This window comes from Vigna radiata, chromosome 3, assembly GCF_000741045.1.
Source record: "Vigna radiata var. radiata cultivar VC1973A chromosome 3, Vradiata_ver6, whole genome shotgun sequence".
Lineage (NCBI taxonomy): Eukaryota > Viridiplantae > Streptophyta > Magnoliopsida > Fabales > Fabaceae > Vigna > Vigna radiata.
Window position 1 is genome coordinate 11,555,639 of NC_028353.1, and position 13,550 is coordinate 11,569,188.

General features: G+C 34.9%; 2 protein-coding genes across 3 annotated transcripts; one reads left to right on the top strand and one right to left on the bottom strand.

The window, feature by feature from the left end:
- Nucleotides 1–7,134, top strand: LOC106756788 (plant cysteine oxidase 3). Of its 2 annotated transcripts, XM_014639369.2 has the most exons (6): nt 1–39; nt 154–281; nt 1,106–1,257; nt 2,053–2,215; nt 5,096–5,293; nt 6,711–7,134. In XM_014639369.2, the coding sequence occupies exons 2-6, from the start codon at nt 164–166 to the stop codon at nt 6,833–6,835; spliced, it is 756 nt and encodes a 251-aa protein (XP_014494855.1). In that variant the 5' UTR covers nt 1–39; nt 154–163; the 3' UTR covers nt 6,836–7,134. The 2 variants fall into 2 exon arrangements, with proteins under 2 accessions (XP_014494855.1, XP_014494854.1); XM_014639368.2 differs by lacking the exon at nt 1–39 and having other exon boundaries at nt 47–281.
- A 305-nt stretch (nt 7,135–7,439) lies between these two features.
- LOC106757140 (enolase 1, chloroplastic) lies at nt 7,440–11,693 on the bottom strand. Its single transcript, XM_014639738.2, has 7 exons — nt 11,059–11,693; nt 9,574–9,881; nt 9,087–9,241; nt 8,688–9,005; nt 8,318–8,464; nt 8,161–8,211; nt 7,440–7,833 (listed from the first exon to the last, which is right to left on the bottom strand). Exons 1-7 carry the CDS (start codon nt 11,457–11,459, stop codon nt 7,771–7,773), a joined length of 1,443 nt encoding a protein of 480 aa, XP_014495224.1. The 5' UTR covers nt 11,460–11,693; the 3' UTR covers nt 7,440–7,770.
- Between the last annotated feature and the right edge of the window lie 1,857 nt (nt 11,694–13,550).

Below are 13,550 nucleotides of genomic sequence, written 5' to 3' on the forward strand. Positions count from 1 at the left end.
AGAAAATGGCAAAGATCGGATTTTGGTTGAAGTAAAATGGTTTGTGTTGAACCTTACCAGTAAAAAAAAGCGTCTTCAAATTACGACAAGTATTATCTGATATTTGAGGGTAGTAATAGAGAATAAGGACATGGTTTTCTCTTCACTACGCAGATACTTCAGTATGAGGTCCCAAAGCTCCAAGGTTCAGACCTTGTATGACCACTGCAAAACCATCTTTTCACCCTCTGGATCACCCCCTCCGTCCTCCCAGGCTTTGCAGAAGCTCTCTTCGATTCTGGGTATGTCTCTTTCGTTGTTTTCAAAGTTCAAGTTTGGAATTTTTTCTCCAATTTTTCTCAACGTTCACTTTGTAATATTGGGCTTTCCAGTGTTGGGAGAATTGTTGAGGTGAGCACGGTCTTTTACAACATTACGATTAAATTAAAGCGTTATGGTTAGTTGGTTTTGATTTTCTAGATGTTGTTTTGCATTGTAATGCATGAAAGTTTTATGATTGGGTTGGTTTTGAAGATTAGGAGTATACTCCTGATTAATCTACGGAGAGAAAACAACTGAGGAAACGTGGACGAAGTAAGAGCAATATGACTTTTAAAATGTAGAAGCTGTGAACTTTATTTCAACCACCAATTAATCTAGGTTATTTTATTGCAATGTGAGTATTTCTTTTTTGTTGCAATGAATAAATAATCTAGGTTATTTGACCCCTTAGAGAGGTCCAAGATGAATTGTGGAACGAAAAAGTAGCTTTGCCCGTTTATATTTTTTTGGGTTCATTGACTAACCTGAAAAGAGTTTGAAGAGTTGAATTGTGGGGAATTTGGCCTGTTGCTGGATTCTGATGTCACTGATTTTGGCAGTCATTCTTCAAATATGATTTTGGTAAACTGTTGTCATGTTTGATCTGTTTAGCGAATGGAACATTACCACTATTTTACTTGTGCATATTATGAAGGTATTTATTGTTTCTGCAGAATTTTATAAGTTGGTGATTCCTATCTAAATCCAGATTATTTTTCATATATTTTTGAACTTTGAAATGCAGATGTTGCGCTGATTTGGATAATGGAATCTTGATTATTGCTAATTATTCATGACTTGGCAGACACTGTTCAACCTGCTGATGTTGGCCTTAAAGAAGAAACTGCAGATGATGATCGAGGGCATGGCTTTTTTGGTGCTAATGTGCTTAATAGAGTAGCTCGATGGGCTCAACCAATAACGTATTTGGACATTCATGAATGTGATAGTTTTACGGTGAGCTTTACCATTTTAGTATGCTCCACAGTAAGACAACTATTTATATTTGGTCGGTGTGTTTATTCTGCATCCGAGCCTAGATCTGTTTCTTGTTTGCATGAAAAGTGGCTAAAAGTGCAATGCAGAAAACCAAGAAGAATAAGCAGAATGCATAAGCGGTGCCATTTGAACATTTTGTAGTCCTTTTAAGTGGAATCAGGCTCATGCCAGATTTTACTTGTATGTTGAATGAACAAATAGATTTTAGATATCATTGGTTTTATCTATTTAAAAGTAATACGTGAACATGTTGGCCAGTTTCACCTCTTCTTGGAAGCTACATGTTTTCATGTCAGGTTCTGCATTTATGTTGGATGATTGAGCATAAGAGTTAAGATGTCGTTGGTTTTATCTGTTTTCGAGTATTACATGAACATGTTGGCCAATTTCAACCTCTTCTTGGTAGCAATATGTTTTCATGTCAGATTCTGCATCTGTGTTGGATGTCAATATTTATGGGTTCGTATGTATGCTGTGTTAGTAGACTAGCTCTGCACTGCTTCAAGTCTGGTAGCTTCATGTCTACATGTCTGTGCATGTATAGAATTTTCATTATGCTTGCCTTCTGGGTACTAGTATAAGGTGTTTATTGTACGGTTCATAATTCATATATATCCAAACTTTTCATGGTATTTTCTGAATTGTTTTGTCGTGACATTTTCATTATAGCATTCATTGTAGTTGTTTTCTTGGGACAATCTGATGTGTGGAAGGAGGTTTGGATTTTAAAGTAAGCAATGTCAATTGGTGCAGATGTGTATATTCTGTTTCCCAACTTCTTCTGTTATTCCACTCCATGATCATCCTGGGATGACTGTATTCAGCAAACTTCTATATGGCTCTTTGCATGTGAAAGCTTATGACTGGGTTGAGCCTCCCTTTGTCGTAGAAAGTAAAGGACCTGGATATCCTCAAGGTTTGACTTATATATTTCATTTACTTATGACTTTCTTATTTATCTCCGTTGTTTCATTTTTGCCTATTATTTTATTATTAATTTTTATGTATGCTGTTTTTTCTAATAAGGTGTGTGTGTGTGTGTGTGTGATGCTTTTGCTTCAAATGTCTATCTGTTCCCATAATATATACATCTAAATTTTACATTTCTCTTGGTTACATGAGAGCTATAAGTCATAGACCGGAGACCTAGTCAAAGCTCTTGGTCTTGGTGGTGGGTGATTTCTGTAATAATATTGTGCATTATTTTGTAGCAAATGTTTACCATCTTAGATCTACTGAAAGGCTATGTTTTTCTTTTTCTAACTCAATTCAATGGCTTAATTGTTTATTTTGGTTCATCCAATCCCAATCTAAAATCCTTATTAGAGCAAATTGAATTTGGATATCATTTGTTTAGCTAATATCACATTCACACTTCCTCCATGTTATGACCCCTACCAAAAAACCCTTTGAAATCTTTAATATATTGACAGATATACTAATACAATATGCACTCAGGAGGATATTGGGTTAGCTGAAAGTGTTAGTGCTAGGCCCAAAAGAAATATTAGGAGACTCACAGATTGGAATGAATACGTGCACTGAGAGAGAGTATTATATTTGTTTTGTGAGAATCTTTTCTGTTAGCATCTTTTCTTATTTTGTTTACGTGTTTACCGTGATATTCGGAAACCGTTAGTATATGCAGAAATATAAATTGTAAGAAAACTTTGGAGAAAGGAAATATGCAGATTATTCACTAAATTTCTTTCGTTCTTTCTTGGAGGTCTGGTACCTCGAATACCAGATAGTCACTGTAATACCTATCATTTGGTGCTTTCATACACCCTTAAATATACCCTTTGTTCTGTTTGGGAACAATTTTCGTGAAAATGAAGTCGTCATCTTAGGCTATAAAAGGAGGAGTTCAGGGGGGTTGATGATGCACACTTATGATCTAAGGTGTATATGTAGGGTGGGGCAGGGTGTTGAATAAAGGTTTTAAAAAGACTTTGGAAAGCTTTTTGTTACAAGCCATTAATTAGATGAACATATTTCACAAATAATTTTGTTAGACATTTGTTAAAACAACAAAGAGTTGGTATATGAGCAATAGACATCACATAACCGTGTGACACTTTTATGTTTTATACTGATTCATTCAACTTGAGCTACGTTAAATATCATTTAAGCATACTAAAGGATTCCACTAATCAAACTTGATTTCAAGTATTATACACTGCCATTTTTTGTTCACGCAAGTACCCAAAGTCACTTCTAACTATCTCTTTATCACTGGTCAAGATAATTGATAGGCAGTGGTTAGTTTACAAAAGGAGGGAAAGAGTTAAAGAGCTTAATTGTCTTAACAGTTAGGAGAAAGGGCGGGTTAGTATTGTATAAATAGCCTCTGTTTAGTAGAGGAGAGGACTTTTGGCAGTTATTGTACAGACAGGTTCTTTGAACCTTGTGAAGGAGGTTATGCTTTCAGACTATTGATTGTATGGGCGTATCCCTTGAGAAATAATAGAATTCTTTCATTCATCTTTGCATTCTGTGTGTGTGAGAGTGTTTTGATTAGGCTTCATACTTAGAAACCTAACAATAATGCACAAGTATTATTTAATTCTTAGCCAGTTTTGGCTTTCTTGTATACATATTGTCATTCTCGGCCTTACAAAAGAAATAATTTAAACAAGGAAACTCTCACTAGAGAGGATATGATCTATAAGCACATCTTGTATGTGAGAATAGTTTTACCCAATTAAGATTTTACAAATAAAGTTCACTCTGTCAATCATCTAGTAGATGATCTTATGATCTAGCACGTAAAAACTTTACGACAAATATTGTATGAATAACACTAAGTTCATGTGGATGACTTAGAATCCTTAGTCTTTTTTGTATGAGAAAGCTTCTATATTGTCTTGAATACGATCGATGGAGCTTGGTGTTTATCTTTTTTCTTGTGTCAGTTCTATATTCATTTGTATGATACATCTACTTTTCATGTTGAGATCTTCTAGATTTTGTCTTATATTCTCATAGGTCTAGTCTTTGTTCAGACTTGCAGTGCGTCTACTCTCTTGGAATGTCGTTTGTGCTTTTGGATACACTATATGTAGCTTTACCTAGCACCTTCTTTGTATATCATTGTCTAAAATTTTGTAGCATCTAGCACTTCATGTAGCATCATCTAAGATAGTGTTGCATTTAGTGCTCCGTGTAGCATCGTCTAGGCTTCACGTAACATCGTTTTTTTTTTCTGTATAGATTTTGATCTTTCGTGTGTCTGACTTGTTCTTTTCCTAATACTCGCTAAATAACTTTGGTGGGTCATCGTAAACAAGATTGTGTTGATTGATAAAGGACTAGTTCATACATGATTAAATTGTCTATTCGTGTATCAGGTCATTTGTGTCTAAGTCTCATGTTTGTTTAATGCCATATTCATGCCTAAAATTTATTTTCATTCTTAAAATTATCCAAATATAGTTCCTTCAGACAAAGTTATGGCTATGCCATGTTGGAGTTTTCTTCAATATAAAAGCTTTAAAGAGGCATGTACACCTCATCTGACTGCTTTATATTTACAAAAACAGTAACCTAACAGAACAGGGAGTGCATCTGTCACATTATTATGACGGATTTCTGGGGATGTTTTGTAGGGTCAAGACATGGAGGTGGTATGAATGTAATGTTACCTAAGCGGAGGGATTCCTAGTGTGATTTTCAGTAGATCTTCTTTTGAAATTTGACACCGTGAAAATCATCATGTTAATGGCTTATGCATTCTGTTCTACTGCATCCGTATTTTGAAGCTACTTGTTAATTGAGCTTTTTCTTTTTGGGGCAGTTAGACTAGCAAAATTAGCAGTTGATAAGGTGTTGAGTGCACCGTGTGAAACATCAGTCTTATATCCCAAACACGGTGGAAATCTGCACTGTTTTACAGCGGTAACACCATGTGCGATGCTAGACATTCTCACTCCTCCTTATATTCAAGACGAAAGGAAGTGTACTTACTATCATGACTATCCTTATTCAGCTTTCAGTAAGTAACTGCTTAGTAATATTGCTTCTTTTGTATACATAATTTTTTCTTTATCGGTTTGTATACATCATCATAATTTATTTTGGTGATCAAGGTTTTAATAGCAGATCATATCACATGATGCAATTGTTACATGATTATGGATTGCATCAACCACAATTGACCAAAAAACATCTTAAAAACCTTGGCAGTTTTGCTATATGTCTATAGAATTGTATATGTTCTTAATGTATTTATAGCATAATACAAAATCAATCATAATAAATACACCTAATAATTAGGAATCAATCATCCTAATTTCCCAGATTATCTAACGTTTAATTCCCTAGAAATTTGTAATAGTTAATTTCATTCTAAAACTCCCCCTAAAGCTGGAATATATGTCATATGTACCAAACTTGTTACAAATGTACTCAATCCGAGGGCCTCTAAGGTACTTGGTGAACATTTCAGCGAACTGATTGCTGCAGTTTACAAAATCAATAGTATTTCTTCAAAGAGCTCCTTTTGTTTGACAAAGTGACAATCAATTTCAATGTATGTGGTTCTTTCATGGAAAACCAGGTTTGATGCAATGTGAAGTGTAGCTTGATGATCACAAATAAGTCTCATTTCATGGATGTCTCCTATTTTTAGCTATAGAAGTAGTTGTCTAAGCCACGTAAGCTCACAAGTGGCTGTTGTCATAACACGATATTCTGCTTATGCAACTAGATCTAGCAACCATATGTTCCACTCCCAATTACCTCTGATGACTTCAATCCTGTCCTCCAACCAGCTGCCATTTTGAAATCTAGAGTGCTTATTAAGGGTTCTCAACGCGTTCGTCAACATCTGGTTTAATAGTAAGGCCTAGATGTGTCTCAATCAACTTGGGAAGATCACAAAGCATTGCACCAAGCTTACCCTCACTTCAACCTTGAGGACAAGGTTATTCTCAATGGGGGTGGAATTGTAAGAAATTTGGTAAAACCAGAGGCAAATGAGGCAGACCAGTAGATTTCTAAAGAGGGACACGTGGCAGCTGATCCTTTGGATCAAGGAATGAGAAGAAGCTCGAGAGCCAAAATAACTAACATTAGACTGAGGGGATATGAATTGGCCTAGCAAGTAGTATTTAAGTCCTGTTAAAGGGGAGGAAATGATTGTGGAATTCTTTCTAGAACCTGCATATTCTGTTAGAAATTATTCTCTCTTGTGCTCTGTATTTCTGTTATCCCTTTTCTGTTGCAATCACGTTTCAGCTTTTGAACCACAATAATACAATGACACCAAGAATATCACTAAAGATTATCTCTTCTTTTGGTATTTTTTTGTATTTGCTCATTGATATTCTCTTCTGCTATTTCATATACATTTTAGTGAGTCAAACATAAGATTTCTATGAGTGATTTTCTTGATGCCTGTGGCTCTGCAGCAGCTGGAAATGCACCTGTATGTGATGGGGAAGAGGAGGAATATGCTTGGCTTGCAGAGCTAGAATCACCTAGTGATCTTTATATGCGTCAGGGGGTATATGCTGGTCCAACTATTCAGCCCTAGCTTTGGTTGCTTGGATTTTAAAGCACCTTTATGTTTCCAGTTACAAAGGTAGGTGACGTTAAGACCTGAAAATACAGGTATCTCATATTACACCTGAAAGCTAGAGACAAGAGGATCTAAATTGTTGATGGATGGCATGTTCTGCTTTAAATATGCCTCCTTTTGCAACTGCGTTTAAGCAAAGATTTTGATAAGAAAATCTGCAGTTCGGTTGCTATAAACTTACAAAACATTTTATCTTTTTTCTTTTGTTACGCGCAGATGTGAAAGAAGAACAAAAATCACTTAATTTGTGCTTTTATGCATGGTCGAAACACCTCTTTAATTTCAGATAAGATAATTAAAAACAATCATTTTAAAATTATATTCAAAATTACATAATTTAAAATTGTTTTAAATTCTATACAATAATCTGCCATCTAAAATATATTATGAATAGCATAATGTAATCTCTAATTTCAGAGTACATAATTTAAAATATAAATTTAATTTACAACATTTGAAATATGTATTATGATTGCCAACATTTCAAATTACATACTTCAAAACAATAATCTAAATTTCATTATCTGTAATTTTGTTTGGAATTACATACAGTCTGTAATTTTAAATTAATTATAGAATTTAGAACTGTATCTCAAACTAAATAATTCAAAATCATATCCTAAATTATGATTTCAAATGATTTATAAGATACGACGATAGTCTATTATTATATGATAGATTTGCTAAAAGAAAGTATGAAAGTAAATGAAGAAAATGTCCAAACATCCCCAACATTGTACACAGAGGGACTAATTCGCTTGGTAATTATTTAAGTCAAAACACTTCTTAAGGCTAACTTTTGAAAACCCCAGAAGGCTACAACTATATCAAAACTCAGGATTTTCCTTGGTAAATCAATGAAGTTTATCTTTTATCAGTTGTGGCTCACTCTAAGGTGATCTGAAAGCCTCACCCGCATATCGCACACCTCCAAGTTCTTCAATTCGAAGAAGCTGAAAAGAAATTGAACACATTTTTGGTGGAGAAAGCATGTTAGATCATTCATTCTAATGCAAACCATCAACATGATATTAGCAATTGACTGCTAAGGAAGCATTCTAAAAAAATACATTTTATAGATCAATGATATTTCATCTGCTGAAAACAATATAAATGAAGTTTGAAACTGAGAATGAGACATATATGGTGACATGATTAACAAACACAACTTGCAATAGTCTAGTTAAGATGATTTCTGATTTCTAAGTTGTTTTAAAATATTCATTATATTGGCTGAGCTAAAACCTTGAATAAAACAGGAAACACAAGATTCCCATTACCTGATTATACTTTGCCAATCGCTCACTTCGGCAAGGAGCACCAGTTTTTATCTGGAGAACAGAACATGGATATAATGAGTCTGAAAGTGATAACATCACATTTTAAAGTAGCTAAGAATATTTTTATTCAACAAACAAATGATTAAGGATATAAAACCTGTCCACTGGCCAAGCCAACAGAGAGATCGGCAATGAAATTATCTTCGGTCTCGCCACTCCGGTGACTAACCATGACACCCCAACCTGCAGCCTTTGAGTCAAGTGCAGCCTGAATAGATTCAGTTACTGTACCAATCTGGTTAACCTGCACTCCATGGATGACAGATACATCAATTGAAGTGTCAATTGTATTGCAACTGGTTTTTTATTAGTTTTGATAAGATGCAAATGAATACAATTATCTGAAAGCAAGCTGAAAAGAAGAAATGTCAGGCAAACTAAACTAAATAGAATGAAATTAAATAATCCCCTTGCATATTAGCAATTAAGAATTATAATTGAAACAATAATTGGGAAAGACTGCTAACCTTTAGAAGCAAACCATTGCAAGCCTTCTTCTTGATGGCCTCAGCTATTCTGACTGGATTTGTAACTAACAAATCGTCTCCTACAAGTTGAATGTCAACTGAAGAAAGCAGGGAAGTCCATGAACCCCAATCATCTTGATCAAACGGATCCTCAATTGACACAATGGGAAAGTCTTTTACAAAGTCTTTATAAAGTTGACCAAGACTCTGAGCAGAGTGAACATGAGTTCCATCGTTTGGCTGCTTCTTGAAATTCAAATCATACTTCCCATCCTTGGTGTAAAACTCAGAAGCCGCAACATCCATACCTATTTTAATCTGTACCATGGATTTTCATTTCTAGATAAGCACAAGTGAGTATTCAATTTATGCAGTTAACAAAATGAAAGCAGTATCCACCTTTCCAGTATAACCAGCCTTCTCAATGGCATCCATGAGTAAAACCAACCCCTCCCTGTTATCCTGAACGTTCGGTGCAAATCCTCCTTCATCTCCAACATTACATGCATCTTGCCCATATTTTGCCTTGATTATCCCCTTTAATACATGATAAACTGTTCTACCAGAAATAATCAAGTTAATATATTGTCACCATATCAAGATCACAGGTGATGAGATTAAAAAGGTCATGAAATGTATGCCATATGCAGTCAGGAAAATTGGAGTTTAGACTAGCCATAAAATCATATGCACTACAACATTAGAATAAAAACTAATATCTGAATTCATAAAATCACACTAACCAGAATGATTGAGCTATTGACCAAAAGAGAAGACATTAAGTTGGATGCAAAAAATGAGAAAACACATGCAAAAGATGTATGATTACATGTCACAAGCATACTTCCCCAGTGATACAGTCAGAATAAAGCTGAAGATTTCTAACCTTCACTGCCCATGCGGAGTGCCTCAGCAAATGAAGTTGCTCCAACTGGTAGTATCATAAATTCTTGCATAGCCAAATTATTTCCAGCATGACTGCCCCCATTTATAACATTAAAAGCTGGAACTGGCATAACAAGTTCCTTTGTTCCTGAGATCTCCTGGATGTGCTTGAACAAAGGCACTCCTTTTGCCCCTGCACCAGCTCTACATACACTCAGTGAAACTCCCAATATTGCATTAGCCCCTAGTTTCGATTTGTTAGGAGTTCCATCGATTTCCAGCATAATAGCATCAACATCAGCTTGGTTCCTTGTTAATCACGAAATCACAAATGTCAGTTGTACAGCACAGCATGTCAAAATCAGATCCTCATATTTTTGGTTAGAGTTCATGTAAATATAAGTTTCTTTTTTTCTTTATTTCAAAAGCAATAACAACCCCAAAGAAATGGTGGAGATATAGTTTATTGAAAGCAAAAACAATATAAGAACCAAGCACAGCACTCCAAAAGTGGTGTTCAAATCACTATGTATGGTGTGCTACATACACCTAGTTCAGAATAACTCCTCTAACTCCATATTACAATATTTCACATCAATTTCATCCAGAGTTGTTTCTACGGAATCACTAAACACTGCCGTAGTATGAGTTCAGGTTATCAACTTTTGGAATGACTTAAGAATCATTAATCATTAATGAAAACACAAATTTAAGCCTTTAATGTTAATTGCAAGGCTCCTGTTACTTTACAAAGGCCCCAAAACTTGAATCGTTTTATAAATAACAGACTACTCGGTAACAAATGCTGGTATAAAGGAAGCATTAGATCAGCAGCTGACAAATTTCAAAATACAAAAAATGATCGAGATTTGATATACATTCGACATATATATGATTGAGTGTGTTAATGAATATTTGCAAAATTGATTTGAGTTAAAATTATTCTCAATGTCAAGTTAATTATGTTTAGATGTCTTCTCCTAAAAAGTAAATTTGAAGATAAAGTAAAACTTCCGTGTGAAATGTTCAACCTAAAGCAAAAGCCATTTTTTACTACCTTAAATCAAACCAAAATTTGGAGGCAAAATCTATTTTACCTAACAAAGAACAAACAAACAACTTGAATAAAATCACATCTGACACAATACAAAACAAATCCTGATAAACCGTGATAAACAAACACAAACTGAACATCAGCTTTCATCTCTTAATATTCATTCCCCTCTCTGGTTATATTCGAACCACCCCATATTGGCTGATTCAATTTTACAAACTTTTTCTCACACATAAATGCAGTATTACTCTTCACTTTTCTTCTCTTCCAAACATTCAAACATTCCATAGAAACCTTCTGAATCTATAGCACAACGCTCCCTATTGATTTCTTCTACAACTCCACCTACCCTTAATTCCTTCATTTTTCACTTTACTTTTACATTCAACACTAACAGCAATAACTAACCAACAGAGAAAAGAAGTCCATTACCTAACGTCGACGCCGACAAGTTTCGGAGCCAAGACCTCGTTGATGTTCCTAACGGCGTTAAGAACGCCCTTCCCTCCGTAAACACTCTTGTCCCCATCCCTCAGCTCCAAAGCCTCGTAAATCCCCGTCGACGCGCCGCTCGGCACCGCCGATCGGAAAAGTTCGTCCGTCACCAGATCCACCTCCACTGTCGGGTTCCCCCGACTGTCCACAATCTGCCTAGCCTTCACCGACTTCACCTTGGACTCCCTGGCCACCGTCGTCGCCGCCGCGCGCACAGTGAGAGAGCGCCGCCGGGTGCGTAAAGTCACACTCTGAGGTGTCCGATGGGTACAGAAAGAGGAAGAAGAAGAAAAAGGAGGTGTTTTGGTGATTGGCTGATATGTCAAACTTTGAGCCATTGTTGTATGATGAAATGAGAATGTGGGTGGCGTGAAAGGTAACGCCTTTATGTATCTGAAGGAAAGTTAGCAATGTTAGGGTTGGTGGGAAACTCCGCTGAGGGGCGATGAAATTTACTTAACTGGAACAGTACAGAACAGAAGCCTTAAAAACAACGTCTTTCGGAGGTTGTTGGGTCTCTGAGTTAGTAAGGTGGTGGCGTGGTAGGTGCTTTCTTTTCTGCATGCGCTTTTTCTATGCTTTCTACTTGTCATAAAATTACCCACTTAGTCAACTGTCTTTTAAATTATAGCCATGGATTAGAAAAAAATATATAAAATGTTGTGTGATTTTAAAAAATTATTTTAGATTAACTTGATAAGCTATTAAATTTTCAAAATTTGGGAATAAAAAAGTTGTTAAAGAATTTTTTTTATTAGAGATTATATATCAGTTTGTTAATTGATAAAGATGGAAGACTAATGCAATTTTTTAAAAATTTAATATTATTTTTCAAAAGTAATGCAATTTAGTATGAGGGTTTGTGGAAAGAAATTTTAAAATCTAAATATTAGTTTCGGACAATGGTAATTCTGTCAAAGAATGAAGGTGATGGAATGATTTGAGGCCTACGTGTGAAAACATATATGGGAAGTGATTTGATGAGAATATGGAATATAAATTAGGGATAGGCTCTAAGATTAATCTTGGGAAGATAGATGATTAAGAAAAATTTCTCTCATGTATGGATTTATGGACTTTTCTAAATGTACTAAATTGAGGGGTTAGAGTAGGGGATTGAGGCTGGTAGAAGATCAATGGGAATGGTATGTAGAGTGATTAGAGGTTGGTTTTGTTAGCAATTTAAATCTTTATATATATATATATATATATATATATATTAATTGTGTTACAATCATTTTATTAGCGAACTTTATAAAATAATCTATAACAACCCTAATGATAAAGTTAGAACCTATTTTTCTAAATCAGGAAATGGAGGATGAATGAAAGTGGTGTGATGCAGAGAGAAACTTATGAAAAACTACATAGTAACCAACAAGGGATGTTTTCTTTAGATATTTTAGGAAAGTCAAGGCTTTATCATCAATACAATTTTTAGCTAATTTTGAATAAAGTGGCAGCTAAGTAGAACTATAGACATAAGGAGTGCTAGTATACAATTACATGTGGTGAGATGGAGGAAATAGTGTGTCAACTATTTTTTACATGGCAACCACAGTATATAATAATAAGTATAAATGATGGATAGGAACAATTTCACTACACATTGTCAAGCAATAAATCATTTTCATCACTTTAATAGTGTTTCGGTTGAATTTGTCTGAGAGTCGGTCTTTCTTCTTTGTTTTATTCTTTTTTTATCTTTAATCTTCTTCGAGAACACAATTCACTCTGATGAGTTGTTGATCTGGAGAAGACACTCTAACGCTCAAATCAGATATGTTTCATAAAGAGGTCTATATTTTATTAGGATCGAAGATGATGTCTTTACCTAAACATCAATTGTATATTTTATAGGACATGTGGCAGGTAAACCCACTGATTAACCATTAATGCAGTATATTTTTAGGCAATCAAACCCAATAACTAATTATTAATACTGTATATTTGTAAAGTGTAAGGCAATCTGACCCATTAATAACTGATAATTGCCCATGAATGACTATTAACTCTGATCGGTATATTTCATATAGTACATAAGCCCCCTAGCCCAAGCAACTATTATGAGCTTTAAAAGAGGTCGCTCATGCTATATTTAGGGAGTCTATCTTCGATACGCTTTAAATCTTCATTGCTCCCTATACCAAACGACGAACTCTAGGAGTTCTCTTTGGAATTTTTTCCTGTGCAAGAAATTTTCACTCCAAACAATATACGTTTAAATAAAATAAAGTAAATGCTTCAATAATTTATAATTTATTTTTATAATGAAAAGACATTGGAACCTGACAAAGCTGAACCTGTTGAGTAGTCCCCCCGAGCGGCTGAAGGAAGAAGTTATTTTTCTAATTTACTGCGTTGAGCAGGGATTTCTGAAGCCATTTTTCGGACTTCCCCTGAGTTATTTTTCTAACTTCTTGCGTCGA